Source organism: Erinaceus europaeus, chromosome 1 (genome assembly GCF_950295315.1).
Source record: "Erinaceus europaeus chromosome 1, mEriEur2.1, whole genome shotgun sequence".
Taxonomy (NCBI): domain Eukaryota; kingdom Metazoa; phylum Chordata; class Mammalia; order Eulipotyphla; family Erinaceidae; genus Erinaceus; species Erinaceus europaeus.
The window spans coordinates 84538377-84562145 of NC_080162.1; the positions used below are offsets into that span (position 1 = coordinate 84538377).

Consider the following 23769-nt stretch of genomic DNA (forward strand, 5'->3'; position numbering starts at 1 on the left):
TTTTTTATTTTTACCAGAGCTCTGGCTCTGGCTTATGGTGGTGCGGGGGATTGAACCTGGGACTGTGGAGCCTCAGGCATGAGTCTGTTTGCATAACCATTATGCTATCTACCCTCCGCCTCTATAAAGAATTTTGGCCCATACTCCCAGAAGAGTAAAGAATAGGGAAGCTGGGAGTCAGGTGGTAGCGCAGCGGGTTAAGCGCAGGTGGTGCAAAGTGCAAGGACCCGCATAAGGATCTGGGTTCGAGCCCCGGGATCCCCAGCTGCAGGGAGTCACTTCACAAGTGGTGAAGCAGGTCTGCAGGTGTGTATATTTCTCTCCCCCTCTCTTTCTTCCCCTCCTCTTCCCATTTCTCTCTGTCCTATCCAACAACAGCGACATCAATAACAACAACAATAAAAACAACAAGGGCAACAAAATGGAATAAATAAATAAATATTAAAAAAAAAAAAAAGAATAGGGAAACTTCCAATGGGTGGGGATGGGACAGGGAACTCTGGTGGTGGGAACTATAGAATTGTACCCCTGTTCTCTTACAATCTTTTTTTTTTTTTTCTCCCCCCCCTACAATCTTGTTAATCATTATTAAATATCCAATAAAAAATTGTAAAGTGTGTGTGTGAATTTATCCACAAGCTGGAAGGCCTGGACAAAGGCTGGAAGGGACCCTTGTGCCAAGAAGCCTCTAGGGATCCTGATAATGCGAGCTTTGAGGCGCCAGTAGCTAAGATGCTATTATTGTTTGCAGCTCAGGGAAGATGCAGAACCCGGATGATGCTAGTTTGGTCCAGGCCCGGCTCAGTCCCGCCGCGGCCTTTAAAGGCCCACCACGTGGCCAAGCTGCCCGCCTGGGTGCGGAGGAGGCAGCGGCGTGCAAGCTGCGCCTGCGCACTGTCCAGGAGCCAGATCTGGATTACAAGAGAGGAAAGAGTCTCTGGGTGGGCGGTCGGGGAGGAGGCGGCCTGCTATGCAAATCACATCGACGCAAGAGGGGAGGGGGCGGGGCTTCTGATGCAAAGTCTCGATCCGCCTATGGAAGCGTGAGGGGGCGGAGACTGAAACCCTCGGTCTCTTTCCGTGAATCTCTGACGTCGTCGACGTCTGGTTTAAAAGCGGCCGCGCAGGCGCAGTGAGCCGAAATGCGAACTTAGGCTGTTACGAAACTGCTGGGGTCTGCTTTCCTCGTCGCTCCGGCGGTCCGTCAGTGTCTCCTTAGCTGTCGCTGTCTCAGCCTTTCCGGGACTCTCAGGCCCGTCGCCGCTGCGGCTTACCCGCAACCCCGGAGCTTTTGGGAGCTCCCGTCCGCCTACACAAGTGGGTCCCGACCGTCTGCGTCTCCCCGGCGCCCTTTGCAGTGTGCGGCCGCCGCCGCGCTCGCCGCTGAGCCCGAGATGAGCGGGGACCATCTCCACAACGACTCCCAGGTACGTACGGCCCACCCAGGGGCTCCCGGGTCCGCTCCCCGACCCCAGCCTCCTCGCCCCCGGCCGCAGGCCCCTCTCGGCGGCGCTTTGACAGACCGGATCCCCCGGCGAGGGGCGGCCGGGCTCGCTAGGCCCCGGGCAGAGCCTCCGAGTTAGCACACTTTGGGGGGGGGGGGGTGGCTGCCCCCCGGGGCGGTTCCCGGGGCCGCGAGGTGGGGGGGGCTCCTGCTGGGGGCGCAGGGTGGGCCAGGGCCCCGCCGCGCGCTCGCCGCCCGCGGGCTTCAGCTGCCTGTTGTTTCATATTTCCTCCTTTTTTTCTCTCTCTCTCTCTCTCTCCCCTCTCCAGATCGAGTCGGATTTCCGATTGAATGGTGAGTGTCTCCCCCGTCCCGGCCCCCCGGTCGCCGGTCTCCCCGGTCGCCGGTCTCCCCGGTGCCCGGCCGAGCGCGCAGAGCGCAGACATGGCGTCCCAGAGACTAAGTCCCGGCTCCTCGCTCACCGGCCCCATTGTTCCCATCGGGCCGCCTCTGGACCCCCTTTCCGGGGGCCCGAGCACCCCCAATTCACGGCATTCCCCAGAGGGGGCAACGGAGACCCGGCATCGCCGGTCGCCGGGCTTGGGACAGCTTGTCGGCGCCCGGATTCCTCCCGGGAAAGTCGCCTTGTCGACAGTCGGGACTTAGTCTCTGCGCCATTTTCTTTTTTCTCTCTCTCCTTTCTGTGCCTGTGTCTCTGTCTCTCCCTCCCGAGGCTCCTTCCTTGAGCTGCCCTGAAAGCTTTCTGCAGAGCAAAGCCCCATAAATCACAGACGTCTTCGGAGAGAAAAAGGTGGGAGGCTGAATTGTAACTTGTTTTTTTTTTTTTTTCACCCTTCTAATTCTTTTCTTTCTCGTTCTTCCCCCCTCCCCCCAAGAGAACTTTATTTGGGGGTCATCCCCTTTCTGCTCGTTTGCTTTTCTGCTTCCAGAATGAAAGATAAAGCCTCTGGTAACTCTTTGCCTCCCCCTCCTTTTCTCTTTGGTACAAGTTAACTGTTTTATTTATTGATTTATTTGGTAAGGTGTTTATGACGGGGATTGGGGCTCCCTAAACTAATGGCATCCTTTGGGGGAGTTCGTGTTTGGAGACTGTTTTCCTCAAGTTGTTTTCTTCGCAGAGGTGGTAGTAGTTAGTACCTCCCTTCAAAAAGTTTGAAAGTTCCTTGTGGGTCATCCTATGTAAATTTTGAACCTCGGCATATTGCTTAAAATGGAAATCTAAAGTGTTGGAGACTAGAGCTTTTCATTGCAGTGGAGGTTCCTAAGGTAGTTTTTTTTTTTTTTTTTTTGAACGGTAAGTTACTGTACTCAGGAGGAAGGGTTGTTAAGCATCTCATCTGGACCTGGTGTATTGACTTTCTCTTTAGGACAGTGGGGGGAAAGGTCTTATTTATTGAAACTGAGTGACCAGCACCCACCCCTGCTTCCTGTTCATTCTCTTTAGAAGCTGCTTTTTTTTTTCTTTCAGGAATCACAAGCTATCTTGCTTTCTCCATATCTTTGTTTTTGAGCCTTCTTTCAGTAAAGTCAAGACTTAATTCTTTTGAGAACATCCCACATCAGTTAGTTACCTTTGAAGATTTTCCTAATAAAAAAAGTTATCTAGCTTGTTTTCCAGTATTCCCATTGAAGGAGATGGTAGTCTTGGTAGTGTGCTGGGAATTCCCATTGACTCTTGACAGTACACAATCCTGCTCGCTTCAAATTTGGGTTTCCAGAACCTCTCCCGTGGGTGAAGCTGATGTGTAGGTTTTCTGATGTTGTAATCAGTTCATGATGTCAGCTTTGCTTTATTGAAAGCAAACCTTATGTTCAGATTCTGTAGATGACACTGTGCAAGGAGACTGGCTGGCTAAAGTGTAGTAGTAGTTCTTGAGCACCTACTATGCTGCACTTACTGCTAGTGCTGAACTTACCCACATCAGTGCTCATGTTCTCCATCCATTCTTTTGGGGTAACATAATTGGTTAATTATAAGGTAGGTGCTGGGGCATGTGTATACCCAAAATGCTTTTGGGAAGACTACAGGACTTGCTTTTTGTCTGGGGGTGGGGAAATTTCTTGAAGGATGGGACTTCTGAGCTGAGTGTTGTGCAAGATGCTGAATGTCAAGGGTTGGAGTCTTTTTTGGGATTATTTCTTAATCATGTATAGCTACCCTATCTGCATTATAAAAGGCGACACGGCCCCATGCAGTTAAGAAAGTTGCAAAGGACACAGATCTGTTTCTTCCGAATATAGGAGCAGAGAAAGGATGTAGCAGGTAAAGGTGAAGTTCCTTTGACCTTTCAGAGGAATGTAGTAACATAGAAAAAAAAGTATACTCTTTTTGATAATATAATTAGTAGTGAGACTAGTTAAACTCGGAATGTTAAACTCCTGTTTCTCACATAAAGTATACACAGAAACTCTTTGAGTATGTGAAGGATTGTGGACTGAGGAAGTTATTGATCTTTAATGCCATTTTTAGAAAACTGAAGTAAATTGGACATAATTGATTCTAAGATTTTTATTTATTCAGTAATAATGAACTCTTCCATTTTCCATTATTTATTTGTGAATATGTACTTTTAAACATGACCCTCATCCTGTAGTCATTTAATTTAGTCCTTGAAGGAATCCTTATAAATTAGGTACAATTATCTGCTTCATGGATGAGGAAATTGTGGTCTCGGTGTGTATGTTTACTGGTGTGCCCATGAACAACGTATGTGATTTCTCTCCAATATGAAGCATGAATGTAAATGTATTTATTTTGGTTAGATACAGAGAAATTGAGAGGGAATACTTAAAGCACTGCTTCACTGTTCATGAAGCTTGCTCCCTGCAGGTGGGGACCAGGGACTTGAACACAGATCCTTGAATATTGTAATATGTGCACCCAACTAGGTGCACCACCACGGGTCACAAAAAAGGCACTTTTAACTGCCTCACTACCACCCCAAAGTCATACATTTTGCAAATATTGTCTAAAGGAAAGGTCAGTATTAGTAGTAATTGCTATTAAGCAGCATGCTTGTAAGTAGCCATTGATTTTTATAAATCTGAATGTCAGTTTTTAAAAATAAAAATCAATGTTTATTTATGCTTAGACATGTTATAGATCTTTGTATTAGGAGTCTGCTTAAGCAAAAGTTTAAGTGGACCTACCCTGTCTCACATATTAACTGTGCAAGTTCATATATTAAAATAATCTGTCTCAGGAGTCGAGCGGTAGTACAGAGAGTTAAGTGTACAGAGGGTACAGAGGTAGTACAGAGGGTTAAGTGCATGTGGTACAAAGCACAACGACAGGCGTTCCAGTTCGAGCCCCAGCTCCCCACCTGCAGGTGAGTCGCTTCACAGGTGGTAAAGCAGGTCTTCAGGTGTCTGTCTTTCTCTCCCCCTCTGTCTTACCCTCCTCTCTCCATTTCTGTCTGTCTTATCTAACAATGGTGACATCAATAACAACAGCAATAATAACTACAACAACAATAAAAAGGGCAACAAAAGGGAAAATTAATAAATAAATATTAAAAAATTGAAAGGAAAAAAAAACTATCATCTCTCATTTGCCTGCCCTCATCCCCTAAGGTCTAAAAAGATCTTTTGCAACTATGAAACTAATGCTTGCTTGAAGGAAATGGAGAGGAATAGGTAGGAATTTTTCTGGTGGTGGGATGGCAATGGAATTTTGGTGGTGGGGAGTACATTAAGTCATAACACATGCAGAGAAGTAAAGCTGCACACCCCAATATTAGTAGAAACCAAAGTTCAGTCAGTTAGAAAGGGGGGGAAAGGTAGAGTTTTTTTTGTTCATTTGTTTTTCTCTATTTGGAACTCTTCTTAGACTTTGCAACTGCACAATTTCACCTCAGCATACTTTAAAATTTTTTTTATTAATATTTATTCCCTTTTGTTGCCCTTGTTTTATTGTTGTAGTTATTATTGTGGTTGTTACTGATGTTGTCATTGTTGGACAGGACAGAGAGAAATGGAGAGAGGAGGGTAAGACGGAAGAGAAAGACAGACACCTGCAGCAGATCTGCTTCACCACCTGTGAAGCGACTCCCCTGCAGGTGGGGAGCTGGTGACTTGAACTGGGATCCTTATGCTGGTCCTTATGCTTTGTGCCACGTGCACTTAACCCGCTGCTACCGCCCAACTCCTACTTTTTTTTTTTTTAACCCCAAGTAGAGTGGGTGGTGGAAAGAGGAGATAGCACAGCACCACCGTTGTACTGTTTCCCATTTGTGGTGCTCCCATGTGGTGGCTGGGGGCTCCAATCCATGTCTTCGTGCATGACAGTGTACCTTCTTCCCAGTGAACTGTCTTCTGCTTCCCCAGACACCTTTTTCCTTTTCTTTCTTTTTTATTTTTGTCATGGAGCTTGGTGCCTATATGACAACTCTTTTTTTTTTTTTTCTTCTGACAGAGACAGAAAGAAGGTGTGTGTATGTGGAGGGGGAATACCTGCAGCACTGCTCTGTAGTAGAAACCATTATGATTGATCTTCTACTTGGTGAAAAGTGTTGGTAGCACTAACTGTAGGGGCTGAGTTAAATACTATAGTGCTGTAGGGATTACCCAGCTATCTGTAGAGTTGATAACGGGTGGCATCAAGTTGGGAAAAACTGAGCTATTGCAGGGACTCTGGAGTTTTAGGTCCCTCCCCACCCCTTCTCTAGTATAAAGAAAGTGGAGTGTTTGATTCCGTCAGTGAGTATTCCAAAGAAATAAGAAGTGGTCATAGTTTAACCTACTCTTGAATGAATTCTGGTTAGCTTAATAGATGCAATTTGATAGGGTGTTAAGTATGAATTGTTATATTGATGTACTTCTGTACTGCTGGCTACCATCGGGGTGAGGAATGGAACAATTGATAAGATAATGTGGGTGTCTGAAATTTCCCATCACATTTTTAAAACTGCAGATTGTTTTTAAAACTTAGCTTCTGGGAGTTGAGTTTTAGCACAGTGGGTTAAGCTCATGTGGTGCAAAGTGCAGGATCCCGGTTCAAGCCCGGTCTCCCCACCTGCAGGGGAGTCGCTTCACAGGTGGTGAAGCAGTTCTGCAGGTGTCTGTCTTTCTCTCCCTCTCTCTGTCTTCCCCTCCTCTCTCCATTTCTCTGTCCTATCCAACAACGATGACATCAAGAACAACAACAATAATAACTACAGTGATAAAACAACCAGGGCAACAAAAGGGAATAAATATAAATAAGTATTTAAAAAAAAGAGAAAGAAAAAAAAGAAAACTTACCTTCTGTTAAAATCTGGCACATCTTCCAACTCAATTAGGAAACATTTGCATCAGGCTATAGTGTTCTTTCTTCCACTGTAGCCAGACTTCTTAGGCAAATTTTTAGAAGTAAAGTCTATATTGCATTTACATGAAACATTACTGTCAGTATGTCAGTGCTTTTTAGATTACTTTTTTAAAGCTTTTTAAAGACTTTTTTATTGATTGAAAGAGAGGCAGAGGGTTGATGAGAGAACCAGAGCATCACACTGGCACATGTGGTGTCAGGGATCAAGCTGAGGAGTTCATACTTGAGAGCCCAGCACTACCCAGTACTCCACCTCTTGAGTTATGTAAACTTTATATTTAATGCTTCTGACAAAATGAGAAAAATGCAGGGATTATTAGAGCAATCAGGAATATTTAATGGCTTTAAACATGGAAACTAGGTTAATAATTTGCTGTTGCTAACTCCTGTTCTTTGACTAGTAGATAAAATGGAAAATAGAAACAGCAGAGTCTTCAGATCTCATCTAGCCAGTATTTTTTTAGAGGATTAAATTTAATTTATAATATCAGTATTAAAAATGGTGATGACATTGGAATGCTTGAAAAATATTTGTTCTAGGTCTTAGTCGGTATTCACTTATACAAATGCCACCGATTCTTAGCATATTTTAAGGATTATATTCCAGAGTTAAGCTATTGGGCCTTTGTTTTTAGCCTGTGAAGAGAGTGCCAAATGTCTATCTTTAGAGTCTGTAAATATGTTAGAGAAGGTATTGTGTTTTATGTTAATTACAGTAACAGTTATCTGTTGCTAATAGGATGGAAAATTATTCTGTTGTATTTTTTGGCAGTGTTTCACTTCGGGAGTCTTTATATTATACTGAAATTGTACATGTCTTTACCAACTTTTGCCTTAGTTTAAGTGTGAAGTGTGTCTGTGAGGGAGTAAATCCTTTCCATGTGATGCTATGTTGAACTCAAGTTCTAGATTCACTTGGAAAATTGTGTTAAAATGGGGGGACTGGGTGGTGATGCACCTGGTTGAGCACACACATTTATAGTGCACAGGGACCCAGGTTCAACCCCCCCCCCCCCAGTCTTCTGCAGGGGGGAAAGCTTCATAAGCAGTGAAACAATGCTGCAGGTTGCTGTGTCTCTGCACGCCTCTCTCTCTCTACACCTGCCTATCACCCCCTTCCCTCAATTTCTCTGTCTAAAGATTAAAAAGAGGAAAATGTGCTAAAGTATAATTAATCATATTTACTTTTGAATCAGATTGGAGATTCTTATTAAAATTTTGTATTAATGAGAGAGAGGTGGGAGAGAGAACCATGCAATACCAAGAATCAAGCTTGGGAATCCATGCTTATAAGTCTGAAGCTTTGATCAATACACTACCTCCAAGGCCATAACCTGTGGAAAGTCTTGAAATGTGTATTTGAATTGGATCTTGAGATAAACAAGATAAACATCTTCAAAGAACAGTAAAATAATTAGCTTATAGCATTCAGGGGTGGAAGAGTTAGTTGAGTGACTTTTTTATGTCCTGTGATTGCTTTTTGGAACTATTAACTTGGGCTAACAGTTGAGAATTTGACTTCTTAAGGAAACTGGATTTGGAATCATTAATGACTGAAAGCTGCAATGTTTATAGGACTCTTTCTGGCTATTGTTATTGTTGTCACTGGGCTTCACTGTTCACAGCTGACTTTCAGATGTAGGTAGATAGACATATAGGTAGGTAGGTAGGGGGATATGTAGATAGATGGTAGGTAGGTAGGTACATGGGTTGGTTGGTTGGAAGGCAGAGACCATAGCGCTGAATCTTCCTTCAGTTTGGTGGGGTTGAGTAGTAATTGTTGGAGTGAGTCTTCTCTTCCCTATTTGACACTTGGCAAATCTGACGTTAGGGAAGCACCTTTCTATCCCTGTGATTCTTAATAGACCAGTAGCTAAAGTAGGAAATCTGAAGTAGAGGCCAATCAGTATGGACTAGTTAGCATTTTGCCAACACTCGCCTTGTCTAAGTACATGCAATGTGTGTTCAGTGTTCACAGTATAAATCTTGATGTAGTAGAGGGAGATAAAGGTAAAAAGGGCTAGGGGAGGTAGCTTTGGCTTCAGTAGATCAGAAAAAACTTGGAATGAAATAGCTTTAAAGGTAATATTTTTCTGACACCAAGGTTTTTCACTGAGGTTTCCATGCCTCAATGATTCCATTGCTCCCAGCTTGATGGTGCTTCCATGTAGTGGCTGGGGTCTTCATGCATGGTAAAATGTATCTGGGTCTTCAAGATTGTTAAAATGTCCTTAATGGGTGGTTCTCCCCCCCCCTTCCCCCCAGTTCCAGATTTTAATCTTGCAGCCAGACATGAATGCCTAAGTTTATAAACTTTGTAAGCACATTACTGGTTGGGCAGGATACTTACCTAGTAGGTTTCAGGACACATATTTATGAGTTCTTTACCCAACTCCTGAGAGCTAAACCCTATATACCCTACATGTTAGACTTGGTTTTTTTTTTTTTTTTTTTTTTTTTGGTGGAACTGGTTTTTTTTTGAATGTGCGAATTCACATCCAGGACTCTTTTTTTCTTCATAGAGATCACAGTACCCAAGCTTCTACTGCCATAGGACTTTGTGTGTGGTGCCATGGCTTAGCCCTGGTTCGTGGGCATGGTAATATAGGCACCCTACCTGGTGACACCTCTCTCCCTCCCCCCTCCCAATCCAGACCCATTATTTATGTGTATATTTATTTATTTTTGTGGGCAGATATCTGCACTTTTCTTTAGTAACAAGGGAAAATGAGATGGGAACTAATTTTGACAACAATGACATCAATAACAACAGTAATAACTACAACAACAATAAAAACAAGGGCAACAAAATGGAAATAAATAAATAAATATTAAAAAAAAAAAAAAAAAAGCCCTTGCTCCTGGAAATTGTGTCTTAAGAGGTGCTTTTGGTGTTGGGCTATAAAGTGCTGAGGCTTGAGCCTCTACTCCCATATGGAAGACCTACTCTACCCGATGAGCCACCTCACTGGCTACTGAAGGAAATCGATGTAACTAATTTCTCTGCCCTTAATAGAACTGTGGATTTTCTATTAAAGATTCCCAGACCCCTACTGTATTATAGTTAATTACTAAAAAAAAGAAGATGATTATTCAGGAACATATAATAAATGAAGTGTTAAGCTCATTATTATTTTTTTTTAATGTAGGGTCAAGGGATTGAATCTAGGGCCTCTTACAAATATAAGAACACTCCCTGGCACAAATTTTATTTTTTGTGTTGAGAGAGGGGGAGAGACACCAGAGCACCACGCTGCCACCCATTAGCACTTTGTCTTTTTTTTTTTTTTTTTTTTGCCTCCCAGGTCCACTGTTCCTGGAGGCTTTTTTTTTCTTTTCCCTTTTTGTTGCCCATGTTGTTTTATCATTGTTGTGGTTATTATTATTCTTGCCATTGGTGTCATTGTTGTTGGATAGGACAGAGAGAAATGGAGAGAGCAGGGGAAGACAGAGGGGGGGAGAGAAAGATAGACACCTGCAGGTGGGGAGATGGAACCAGAATCCTTTTGTTGGTCCTTGCGCTGCGTGCTGTGTGCGCTTAACCTGCTGTGCTACCGCCCAACCCTCCTTTTTTTTGTCTTTTAAGTCACAAAATTCAGTATGCCTTGCCAGATTTCAAAGACTACCTTTCATTTATTCCTAAAACTTTTTTGGTGGAGCTGGGGCCTTGTACATGTGCAGTTTCACTACTCCCAAGCTGACTTTTTCATTCAGACAGAGAGGAAGAGCTGGCACTTCTGTAGTGCCCTGACTGACACTTTGACTTGAACTTAGGCTGCATACATGGAAAGGCAGTATCCTACATGGTGAGCTATTTTTTTTTCTTTTTATTTGATAAGACAGGTTGAGGCTGGAGGACCAATAAGGTAAAAGAAAGATAAGACACCTGCAGACCTACCTCACCACTTGTAAAGCAATCCGCTGCAGGTGGGGAGCCGAGAATTCAAACCCAGATCCTTGAGTGGATCCTTGCACTTACTACTACATGCATTTAACCAGGTACGCCACCTCCCAGTCCCCTAGAGGTTTTTATTTAGATTATTACATTAAGCAACTGACATATTTCTGTGTAATAGCTACCCTTGGAACAAGAATATCTAAAATAATAAAACATAAAGTATGAGAATTTAAAGCAGGCTCCATGTTAACAGTTGTATGTGCGATAAGTATTTGTGAAAATCCATAATATTTATTAAGTTAGAAATTTCAGTATGGCTTAAAAATTCTGCTGAGATACTGTCTTGGATTTGTTGTTATGGTAGTGCGTCTTAAAGGAAATCAGTAAGTTAGGGGATGTCTTCAGTGATATCCAGTAGATTAAACCAAGTGTATCTAAATAGGGATGCTGTTGATCAAAAGGATTGTCTGAGAAGCTGCTCAACAGAAACAGACTTTAAAATTAGTAACTGATTAAAGGTAGGCCAGAGAAAATAAATTTGTAGGATAGAAATTCCAGAATAGGGTCTAGTTTTATAGTTTTCTAAAAGATAGACATGGCAGAGACATGGTTCTTAAACTAGATGAGAAAAATCTGGGTAAGAGGGGCCCAGGCAGTGGTGTACTGAATTGAGTGCACATGTGTTACAGTCAGCAAGGCTCCTGGTTCAAGTCCCTGTCCCCACCTGCAGGGAAAAAAGGTTCACAAATGGTGAAGTAGTGCTTCAGGTATGTGTGTGTCTCTCTCCTTCTGTCTCCCCCTTCCCTCAATTTCTCTCTTAACAGAAAATAAATACATAAAACATTAAAGGGGGCAGGGTGGTATGCTTGGTTAAGCATACATAGTACTATGAGCAAGGCCCACACAAGGACCTAGGTCAAGCCCCCACTCCCCACCTGCAAGGGGGGATGCTTTACAAGTGGTGAATCGGGTCTGCAGGTGTATTATCTTTCTCCCTTTCTCTCTACCACACCCTACCCTCTCAGTTTCTCTCCTATCCAATAAAATAAAATTTTAAAACAATGGCTGCCAGGAGCAGTGGATTTGTAGTGTGGGCATTGAGCCTCAGCAGTATCCCTGGAGGCAATAAATAAAAATTTTTAAAAAATTAATAAACCAGGGAAAGTGAAAATTAATACTGCTTGGTTATATTACCCTAAGTATGTAAAGTATACAAAATAAGATTGGGTTTAAGTCTTACAACTTTGGGCCTTTTCCCATCTTGTCAGTTTTCTCTGATCAGAAAGTGAAGTCTTGAGGTGGTGAGGGTTCCTACCTCTCTCAGTCTCAAAAATCAGACATATAGTAGGCATAGATTTTTGTAACGTGCACTCAACCAGGTGCACCACCACCCGGTCCCTTTTTTTTTTTTTAATCTTTATTTATTGGATAGAGAGGGAGAAAGAGAGACACCTGCAGTCCTGCTTCACCACTTGCAAAGCTTTCCCTCTGCAGGTGGGGACCAGGAGCTCGAACCCAGGTCCTTGAGCATTGTAACGTGTAATGGATTTTTAAGTCAAGGGGATTGAAATGTTTGAACTTCTACTCAGTGGCTAGGCCTTTGTACAGGTTAATCTCGATTACTAGTTCATTTGTAAATTAGTTTGAATAATTGACCTCCCAAAATTAAGAATTAAATAGCATGTGAAGAGTGCTTTAGAAAATGTGAAGCTTAGGACATTTTTTTTTTATGAAGTTCCTTGCCAGGTTGTTTTTTTCGAATAGCACAGAGGGGGAGAGAAAGACACCTGCAGACCTGCTTCACTGCTTGTGAAGCGACCCCCCTGCAAGTGGTGAGCTGGGGGCTCAAACCGGGACCCTTATGATGGTACTTGCACTTCGTGCCATGTGCACTTAACTCGCTGTGCTACCACCTTGCCAGGTTGTTTTGTTTTACCTCAGTGCTGCTGAATTCTGACTGCTAGTGTTGGGGATTAAACCTCAGCATCCAAGTCCTGTGTGCATCTGCTGTCTCCTCACCATGCCGATTTTTAAATTTGATTGAACAAAACAAAACAATGTCCCATTGTTTTTAGTACAGTGAGTCATTAATCTTTTATACAAATGGATAGCTCTAAGCTTTAGTATTGTGAGATTCAGCTTAAGAGGATGGGGATTACTAGACAGCCTTACATATACTGCTATGAATCTGAGGCTGGCTCAGGGATACTTGGGGTGTCTTAACAACTTAGTGACACTTTAGTCCCCAGTACTTAGTGGCAAACACAAATACTGCTATGTGCAAACAACTTTATTTTTCATAAGTTATAGTGTAGTAACTTTTCCCTTTGCACTTAGGGTGGTGTAGTAAAAATGTACTTGGGAAACAGAAAATGCTTAACTGTAAATGAAAATAATTTTTTTATATTTATTTACTTTCCCTTTTGTTGCCCTTGGTTTTTTTTTTTTTATTGTTGTTATATTGATGTTATGTCATTGTTGTTAGGACAGAGAAATGGAGAGAGGAGGAGAAGATAGAGAAGGGGAGAGATATCTGCGGACCTGCTTCACCACCTGTGAAGTGATTCCCCTGCAGGTGGGGAGCCGGGGGCTTGAACCGGGATCCATATGCAGGTCCTTGTGCTTAGCGCCACATGTGCTTAATCCGACTCTACTGCCCAACTCCCAATGAAAAGAAATTTAATTGTTATATTTATTCATTCAGATATACAGAAAGCAACCGCCAGTAATGATAGAACACAAATGAACAAGACAAGCCCATATTCTCTCAGAACAAACCTTTTGAAGTCAGTCTGTTTTCTTTAAGTTATTTATTTATTTTTTAATTTTTATTTATAAAAAGGAAACACTGAAAAAAACCATCGGATAAGAGGGGTACAACTCCACACAATTCCCACCACCAGAATTCTCCATATCCCATCCCCTCCCTTGATAGCTTTCCAAAGTCAGTCTATTCTAGGCCTGTATATTCAACTTCCTCTACTGTGACTCCATATTTTTCACTCCAGTACAAAGGAACCTATCATATCAAGGTGAATGGGGCTGAAAGGTACTTTCTGGTAGTTAATGCTTCACTGTTCATGAGACTGACACTTCCATTTACCCCAAGATAGGCTGCACTTTTTTTTTTTTTAATGAAATTGGAAACCTGGTCTTACATTCCCAGAAACCCCTGCTACAAAAATTATTCTTAAAGAATACTTACAAGCCTCTTAAAATCTTTTCACCTGGACCAGAAGCACATTTAAGTGTTAAATTCCATCCATTTCTTGTCTTTTGGTATCAGACACTTGTATTCATTTTCTTTCTTTCCTTTTTACTACCAGAGCACTGTCCAGCTTTGGCTAATGTTGTGGGGAATTGAACCTGGGGCTTTGGAGCCTCAGGCATTAGAGTCTCTCTGCAATGTGCTGTCTTCCTTGCCCAGACACTTGTATTCTCTAAAAGTATTTTTAGAGAAGTACTTTTCAAGTTTCCCAGAACAGGTAGATTTGTCAGAGTGATTAAAAATGTTCACATACTGTGTTGAAGATCAATGTCAACAATAGAAATAATTCAGGTATTTTATTAAAGTAGTTTAAATTCTTGAACTAAGATTCTTAAAAGGTGTGGACTCACCATCTTCATCAATTCAAAGAATTACTAAAGCCTTAAAGATTAGAATAAGTACTGAGAAGTGCTATGAAGCGAATTTATAAAAACAATTTTTATAAACGTAATCCTTGAGGCATCTTGATAGTGGACAGTACAACTAAAGCTCTTAAACTGAAGGAGAAAGTGCAGGGTTACATAGTGGTACCACCAGTTATCTGAATAAGAGAAAAGTGGTACATTTTTAATATTAAAACCTACTGTGCCTAATTCTTACAGTGGATGCAATGTCAATAAGATTTTATCTTATGTTGGGGCATGCTATTTGACCTTAGAAATGTGAGTCAGGGGATAGCTTTCCTGATAGAGTAGACATTTTACCCTGCGCAAAGATGTGGATTCAAGGCCCTGGCCACAACATGGGAACACCATGCAAAGGGGAAGCTTTATGAACTACACTTACTCAGTATTTGGAAGAAGGGGGAAAGAAAAGTGGGGGCTGGGGGTTAGGGGGTGTCTACTGGACTCAGTAGAATTGCAGTTGTAAAGCCCCAGAAGAAAAAAAGAAATGAAGAATTTATCCTCTTGGGCAAGTAGGGAGGCTTGATGATACCTCTTCAGTATCTGTTCTTAGTTTTTCATGGTTCCAGTTAATCAGGAAAGGAAACAGAAAGAGGAACACAAGTTGACTAGTCTTTGTAACTGCTGTCTTGTTAATCTTCATTTCCAGATCCAAGGTACAGTTTTCTGAGAAGTCCACTTTCTCAGTAGTCCAAAGTAGGTGTCTAGTAGACTCCTGCAAATTCAACTGGTGAAAGCTTATAATTAATACCTTTTTCCTTTAAAAGTAATGTCCTCTTCCTTTAAATACAGTGTGATCCAAAAGTAATAGAACTTTATAAGCATTTATTGTTGTTAGCACCACACTAATTTCAGAATGATGGAAAATTGCCTGTTTCTAGAAACATGCTGCTTTTCTCTGTGCGGAAACAGATTCTAATTGAGCAAAAAAGACACATAAAAAGTTCCTCCTACATTCCCCAAGATTTTTTTTTCTTTTTTTTTTTTTTACATTTTTTTTTTTAATTTAAGAAAGGATTAATTAACAAAACCATAGGGTAGGAGGGGTACAACTCCACACAATTCCCACTGCCCAATCTCCATATCCCACCCCCTCCCCCGATAGCTTTCCCATTCTCTATCCCTCTGGGAGCATGGACCCAGGGTCATTGAGGGTTGCAGAAGGTAGAAGGTCTGGCTTCTGTAATTGCTTCCTCGCTGAACATGGGCGTTGACTGGTCGGTCCATATTCCCAGTCTGCCTCTCTCTTTCCCTAGTAGGATGGGTCTCTGGGGAAGCTGAGCTCCAGGACACATTGGTGGTGTCTTCAATCCAGGGAAGTCTGGCCGGCATCCTGATGACACCTGGAACCTGGTGACTGAAAAGAGAGTTAACATACAAAGCCAAACAAATTGTTGAGCAATCATGGACCCAAAGCTTGGAAAAGTGGAGAGGAAGTATTAGGGAGGTACTCACTGCAAACTCTAGTATACTTCTGCTTTCTTACTTTGGTGCCATACTCCAAACTCAGTCAATTTCTGCTTTGCGTTTCTACTTCTTTTTTTTTTTTTTACATGCATAACATTCCCCAGATTCCCATTTAGCAATACAACCCCCACTATTTCATTCATCATTTTTCATGGACCTGTATTCTCCCCACCCACCCACCCACCCCAGAGTCTTTTACTTTGGTGTAATACTCCAATTCCATTTCAGGTTCGACTTGTGTTTTCTTTTCTAATCTTGTTTTTCAACTTCGGCCTGAGAGTGAGATCATCCCGTATTCATCCTTCTGTTTCTGACTTATTTCACTCAACATGATTTTTTCAAGGTCCATCCAAGATCGGCTGAAAACGGTGAAGTCACCATTTTTTACAGCTGAGTAGTATTCCATTGTGTATATATACCACAACTTGCTCAGCCACTCATCTGTTGTTGGACACCTGGGTTGCTTCCAGGTTTTGGCTATTACAAATTGTGCTGCCAAGAACATATGTGTACACAGATCTTTTTGGATGGATGTGTTGGGTTCCTTAGGATATATCCCCAGGAGGGGAATTGCAGGTTCATAGGGTAGGTCCATTTCTAGCCTTCTGAGAGTTCTCCAGACTGTTCTCCACAGAGGTTGGACCAATTGACATTCCCACCAGCAGTGCAGGAGGGTTCCTTTGACCCCACACCCTCTCCAGCATTTGCTGCTGTTACCTTTTCTGATGTGTGACATTCTCACAGGAGTGAAGTGATATCTCATTGTTGTCTTGATTTGCATTTCTCTGACAATCAGAGACTTGGAGCATTTTTTCATGTGTTTCTCTGCCTTTTGGATCTCTTCTGTGGTGAATATTCTGTCCAATTCCTCCCCCCATTTTTGGATGGGGTTATTTGTTGTCTTGTTGTTGAGTCTGGTAAGCTCTTTATATATGTTGGTTATTAAACTCTTATCTGATGTATGGCATGTAAAGATCTTCTCCCATTCTGTGAGGGGTCTCTTGATTTGGGTAGTGGTTTCTTTTGCTGTGAAGAAGCTTTTTAATTTGATGTAGTCCCATAGGTTTATACTTACTTGCCTTAGTCTTCCTTGTAATTGGATTCGTTTCATTGAAAATGTCTTTAAAATTTATGCGGAAAAAAGTTCTTCCAATATTTTCCTCTAAGTATCTGATAGTTTCTGGTCTAACATCCAAGTCCTTGATCCACTTGGAATTTACTTTTGTATTTGGTGAAATACAGTGATTCAGCTTCATTCTTCTGCATGTTTCAACCCATTGTTTCCAACACCATTTGTTGAAGAGACTCTGCTTCCCCCATATAATAGTCTGGGCCCCTTTGTCAAAGATTAGATGTCCATAGGTGTGGGGCCTTCCCCAAGATTTTTTTTAAAGATTTTATTTATTTATTAATGAGAAACATAGAAGAGAGAAAGAACCGGACATCACTCTGGTACATGTGCTGCAGGGATTGAACTCAGGACCTCATGCTTGAGAGTCTGATGCTTTATCCACTGTGCCACCTCCCAGACCACTATTCCCGAAGACTCTTTAGGGCTGAAACTAACTTCTAGAATGTCAGATAATGTTTATGTTGAGATCAAATGTTTAGGGGAAAATGTTTAAAGTTGTAGTCCAGTATGATGTGTTCATAAATAACTTAAACATAACAAAAGTGTTTGCATATGTGAGATTTGCAAAATATGTAGAATCCATACTAATTGCACACATGTTAGCAGATGCTGGTGTATGAAAATATGCTGTCTAGATTTTCTATTTATTTAGTTATTTTTAGATAGAGACAAAGAGAGCTTCCTTCAATGCAGTAGGAGTCAGACTCAAGTCTGAGTATTATTACACATAGTATAGCAGCACATTACCCAAACAAGCTATTTCTGTTACCCTCAATTTGATTTATCCTTCAGTGAATTGATACCTTAGCTGAAATATTCTCAGGACAACACTCACTGAGACCGATTCTTTAGGAAGTCTGCAAAAATAGCCTGCTTTTGGGAGTCTGGTGGTAGCACAGCGGGTTAAGCGCATGTGACGCTAAGTGCAAGGACCTTCATAAGGATCTCGGTTCAAGCCCCCTGGCTCCCCACCTGCAGGGGAGTCGCTTCACAGGTAGTGAAGCAGGTCTGCAGGTGTCTTATCTTTCTCTCTCCATTTCTCTCTGTCCTATCCAACAATGACAACATCAATAACAATAATAACTACAACAACAATAAAAACAAGGGCAACAAAAGGGGGGGAAGCAAATTTACAAAAAATAAAGTTAAAAAAAATAGCCTGCTTTTCAGATGACCAACTTAGCCTGGCAGACCAGGCTAAGACCTGGCAGACCTTACTACTTACTGCACTGCCATGTAGGGAAAAAGGTCCCTGACTAAGCTCCAGAATGGCAGTAAGTGGTAGAGTGGAGAATGCTGTCAAGGAATGAGGACAAAGGAAATCTCAATCTGGACTTTGTCAGCTACAATCAGAACAAATCACATTACATGGTGCTCATGCTTCCTACTGTGCTCTTCTATAGAGCTTTTGGTTATGATGGAAATGTTCCCTGTCTGTGCCATTCCCTGTGGTGACTACTAGATGAGATTGTTGTGCCCTTGAATTGTGGCTAGTGTAAGTGAAGAAGACAACTTTTTAGCATATTTTACTTATCATATTTAGCAGTGTAGCACTAGTAAAGTTTAGATAACACCAAAGACATTCATATTTGGATTTTGCTGGTTATATATATGTGGGGGGGGGGGGATTGGGGCTTTTGGAACTTAAAAATCTAAAACAGATATACATTTTTCCTAATGAGTACTAATATAGTTTTTTTTTTTTACAACTTTTTTAAATAACATGTTTGTTTATTATTGGCTAGAGACAGGAATTGAGAAGGGAAGGGGAAGTAGCGACCTGCAACTCTACCACTTGTGAAGCTTTTCCCCTGCAGGTGGGGACCAGGGACTTGAACCTGGGTCCTTGCACACTGCAATGTGTGTGCTTAACCAGGTGTGCCAAGCCTGCACACCCCCTTTTTGATAGGACAAAGAGAAATTGAGAGGGGAGGGGGAAGATAGAGAGGAGAGAGAAAAATACTTGCAGACATGCGTCACCACTTGCAAAGGTGGGGAGCTGGGGGTTCGAAACCAAATCCTTGAACCTGTCCTTGTGCTTCACACTATGTGTCCTTGTGCTTCACACTATGTGCACTTAATCCGATGTGCTACTACCCGCCCCTTCCATTTTAGAATTTATAATGGAGCCAGTGGGAGGGGGCCAGCATCTGCAGAGCTCACTACCCCACTGTTTGGGAAGCTCTCCCCTTTAGAATAGGGACTAGGAGCTTGGTCCTGGGCCTTTTCATGTTGCCACCATTCAACCACATGTTGATTTTTGCCACTAGGATTACTAGTTGGGGTCTCAGTGCCTACACAGTGCTCTGCCACTTCTGTGACCTTTTTCTTACAGCAACAGAAAAATAGAGGGAGGGGGGAAAGCAGCATTGCCCCACTGCTTGTGAAAACAAACAACAAAAAAAAACAAGATAGGGGGTCGGGCGGTGGCGCAGTGGGTTAAGCGCATGTGGCGCAAAGCACAGGGACCGGCGTAAGGATCCCGGTTCGAGCCTCCGGCTCCCCACCGGCAGGGGAGTCACTTCACAGGCGGTGAAACAGGTCTGCAGGTGTCTATCTTTCTCTCCCCTTCTCTGCCTTCCCCTCCTCTCTCCATTTCTCTCTGTCCTATCCAACAACGAATTGCGTCAACAAGGGCAATAATAATAACCACAACGAAGCTACAACAAGGGCAACAAAAGGGGGGAAAAAATGGCCTCCAGGAGCGGTGGATTCATGGTGCAGGCACCGAGCCCAGCAATAACCCTGGAGGAGGGAAAAAAAAAAAAAAAGATAAAGGGGAGCCTGGGTAGCTCTGTTTTCTCTTGGGAAATCTGGAATTGTAGTGGAGCTACCTATGTAGTATTAGACTAAGGGCTTTCATTTCTTAGACCACCCCCCTTCATTTAGTCATAATTAGTGCAAAATTCTGGAGACTATACCTTCTTTGGTTCATGGACTAAGCATTTTTTTCCAGTGATTAGGGAACAAGCAAAAGGAGAATATTATCATACAACACAGTAAGAATGCTTGACATTCAAATTTTAGTATCCATAAATAAAATTTGAATACAGCCATGTTTTGTTCCCATATAATCTGGCAGCCTTTGTACTGCAATGACAGAGTGGAGTAACTGCCACAGAAATCAGATGGACCACAAAAATCTAACCTATCTTACCTGGCCCTTTCCAAAAAAAAAAAAAAAATCACTTAGTCTGGATCCATGAGTAGTACCAGTCTGACCGGAAGCTCACAGCACTCTTTTTTTTTTTTTTTCACAGCACTCTTTTCATGTTATTTGGTATCCTCTTTCTTACCCCTAAAGAAACCTATATAAATTATCAAAACTTTACTGTGAGTTTGAAGCTTTGTAAGTTTTGATCCATCTTCTACTTCCTAGGTGTTTATATCCCCCAGCTGAGCTGGTCCCACTTGTGGGGCTCAGGATACCCATCTCTCTTTAAACATGGCTCTCTCATGACTAGACTACAAAAAAATTTTCTCAAGAGCCTGACTAACCCTAACCCTTATCTGAAATGTACTAGCCTGTCACCCCTGTGTAGCTCAATCTACCTTACAAATAGGGAGTGAGTGGTGATTTACAAGATTATAAAATAATAGGGGTATAATTCCACACCACTCCCACCACCAAAGCTCTGTACCTCCATCAGCTATAAATTAAAAAGAAGAAAATTCTTAGGGACTGACTCAGCACCTTACGTGCCTGCCTTTAAAGAATCAGGTCCCATGCAAATAGAAACAAATCAGTAACTTATTTATTATCACAGGCAGATGGTATTTTTTTTTTTTTTTTTTTTACTCAGAGGACCTAGAAACACTAGACAAACAAAGCAGAATGCTTTAAAATATGCTTCATTACAGTCTAAATTATAGTCACTTGGAAAACTTGTGTTGAAATACATACTGGGTCGGGGAGTTGGGGAGCCAGGCGGTAGCACAGCAGGTTAAGCGCACGTGGTGTGAAGTGGCAAGGATCTCCCCACCCGCAGGGGACTCACTTCAAGGCGGTGAAGTAGGTCTGCAGGTGTCTCTTTCTCTCCCCCCTCTGTCTTCCCCTCCTCTCTCATTTCTCTCTTTCCTATCCAACAACGATGACATCAGCAACAATAATAAAACAACAGGGGTAACAAAAATAAAAAAATAAATAAAAATACATACTGGGATATGTCTTAGATCTTATACACAGAACATCTAACAGTCATTGCTCTCAAACATTTAAAATGAATTCAGATCAAAACAATTTTATAGAGCTAGTAAAATTCTTGTTAGTGGAGGTCATTTTACATATTAGAAAACAAACTAGAACAGAGACATAAATAATCTACAGTATTTGTGGGCAGTGCATTAAAATACTTTTTTTGTTTTAATCACTTGAAAAGGGTATCTTTACCTTTAAAATGTAGAATTAAAAACATCATTTAGTTCTTGGTATATTAACAATAGTGAATATCTCTTCTGGTTTTATTTCTGGAAAATCTAGTTCAGACGACCATCTTATAGTTAATTAGGTAGCATGTACTTTTTCCTTTTTTTTTTTAATTTATTTTGCCTCCAGGGTTATTGCTGGGGCTCAGTGCCTGTAGAATCCACTGATCCTAGTGGCCATTTTTTCCCATTTTATTGCATAGGACAGAGAAATTGAGAGGGATGGGGAAGATGGGAGGGGATAGATACTTGTAGACCTGCTTCACCACTTGTGAAGTGACCCCCCCCATAGGTGGGGAACCAGGGGCTCTCGTTGGGCAGGTCTATGCACTTCCTACTATGTGCACTTAACCCGGTGCACCACTGCCTGATCCCCAAATATTTGTTTATTTTAATTAGATAGGACAGAGAGAATTTTGGAGGAAAGGGAGAGCTAGAGGAGGAGAGACATCAAAACACCTGCAGACTTGCTCCACCATTTGTGAAGCTCCCCTCCCTGTAGGTGGGGAGGGGGACTGGAATCCAGGTCCTTGCTCATGGTAACAAGTGTGTTTGACCAGCTGCATGACCACCCACCCCCCATGCACTTTTTTTCTTTTTTGGAGTGAATGCCATATCTTTTATTATTATTATTATTTTATTTCTTTATTGGGGGAATTAATGTTTTACATTCAACAGTAAATACAATAGTTTGTACATGCATAACATTTCCCAATTTCCCATAAAACAATACAGCCCCCACTAGGTCCTCTGTCATCCTTCTTGGACCTGTGTTCTCCCCACCCACCCCCACCCCAGAGTCTTTTACTTTGGTGCTATATGCCAATTCTATTTCAGGTTCTACTTGTGTTTTTTTTGTTTGTTTGTTTTGTTTTTTTTCCTGATCTTGTTTTTCAACTTCTGCCTGAGAGTGAGATCATCCCATATACATCCTTCTGTATGCACTTTTTTTCTAAGACAGTTTTTTTTGTTGTTGGTCCCATCACTTAAGTCTGAATTTTTTGTTTTGTGATTTTTAGATGAAATTAATTGAACCCTGAGAATGAGAAACAGGAAGATGAAATTTAAAAGCTGAAGTAAATTAGAAAAGCTCTTCTGATCACTTAACTTTTGGGGGGTGATATGTGTGGGACTGAGACCTAAAGCGAACTAATAGGCTACTCTTAAAAGATTATGTCAGGATTATGTAAAATATTTAAAAAGATAATGGAGAACCAGAACATCACTTGCTTTGCTGGGAACTGAACCAGGATCTCATGCTCAACAGTCCAGTGCTGTATCCACTGTGTTACCACTCTGGTCGACAGGCTGCATTTTAAACAATGTTTTATTGACAAAGCATTTAAGGGCATCTGATCACTAGTACAGAACTGATAATGTGCAAAGCTGGGGATTGAACTTGGAATCTCATGCTTGAGAGTCCGATACTCTAACAACTGTGCCACCTCCCAGGCTGCTACAGAAGTTGATAATATCTAAGAACCAAAGTGATTTTCAAGTAAGTTTGTGACTTTTATTCTGAACATGTACACACTTAGAAAATGTGACGTTTTAGAAATTTGAAGTTGTTGCTGAGCTAACGGGGAATGCATCACGAATGGTCTATAGGTGTCTGTTTTCCTCTCTCCCTTTCTGTCTCCCACTACTCTCTCAATTTCTCTCTGTCCTATCCAATAAAATAGAAAGGAAAGAAAAAGAAAAAAATATTGCCACCAAGAGTGGCAGGTTCATGGTGCTGGAACCAAGCCCCAGTGACAACCCTGGTGGCAATGAAAGAAAGGGGCAGGAGAGAGAGGGAAAGACAGAGAGAAAAAGACTTCATGCCTGAGACTCTAAGCTCACAGGTTCAGTCCCCAGCACCATCTTAGGCCAGAGCTGAGCAGTGCTCTGGTGTCTGCCTCTCGCCTGTTATCTTCTTATTAAAGTAAATAAAATATTTTTAAATTAAATAATCCTCTTTGCCATTACAATATGATTCTAATTTTCTTTTTCTTTCTTCCAGTTGTGGGCACTCAGTCCAGCACTATGAATTCACTGCTCCTGGCAGCCTTCCCCCCCCCCCCCCATTTTATTCTATAGGACAGAGAGAAATTGAGAGGGATGGGGAGATAGAAAAACACCTGCATACCTGCTTCACCACTTGTGAAGCATCTCTGCTGCAAGTGGGGAGTAGGGACTCAAACCAAGGTCCTTACACAGTCCTTGTGCATAGTACTATGTACACTTAACCAGGTACATCACAGCCTGCCTCCCAGATTCTGAAATTCTATGTGGCCAAATCCAGGGAAACTAGGCCACTATGGCCCCTTTGAATCCTGCTTGCTTGCTTGCTTTTTTTTTTTTTTTTTTTTTTTTTTTTTTTTGCCTCCAGGGTTATTGCTGGGGCTTGTCACTGCTCCTGG

The 23769-nt window shown here is 41.9% G+C and overlaps 1 protein-coding gene across 1 annotated transcript in view; it reads left to right on the forward strand.

The window, feature by feature from the left end:
* Positions 1-1147: 1147 nt before the first annotated feature.
* The window catches only part of TOP1 (DNA topoisomerase I), an 81894-nt gene continuing 59272 nt past the window's right edge, over positions 1148-23769 (forward strand). Inside the window, exons 1-2 of the mRNA XM_016187509.2 lie at positions 1148-1427; positions 1774-1798. Coding sequence (XP_016042995.1) covers positions 1395-1427; positions 1774-1798 — 58 coding nt within the window. The 5' untranslated portion in view covers positions 1148-1394. The remainder of the gene's footprint in view (positions 1428-1773; positions 1799-23769) is intronic.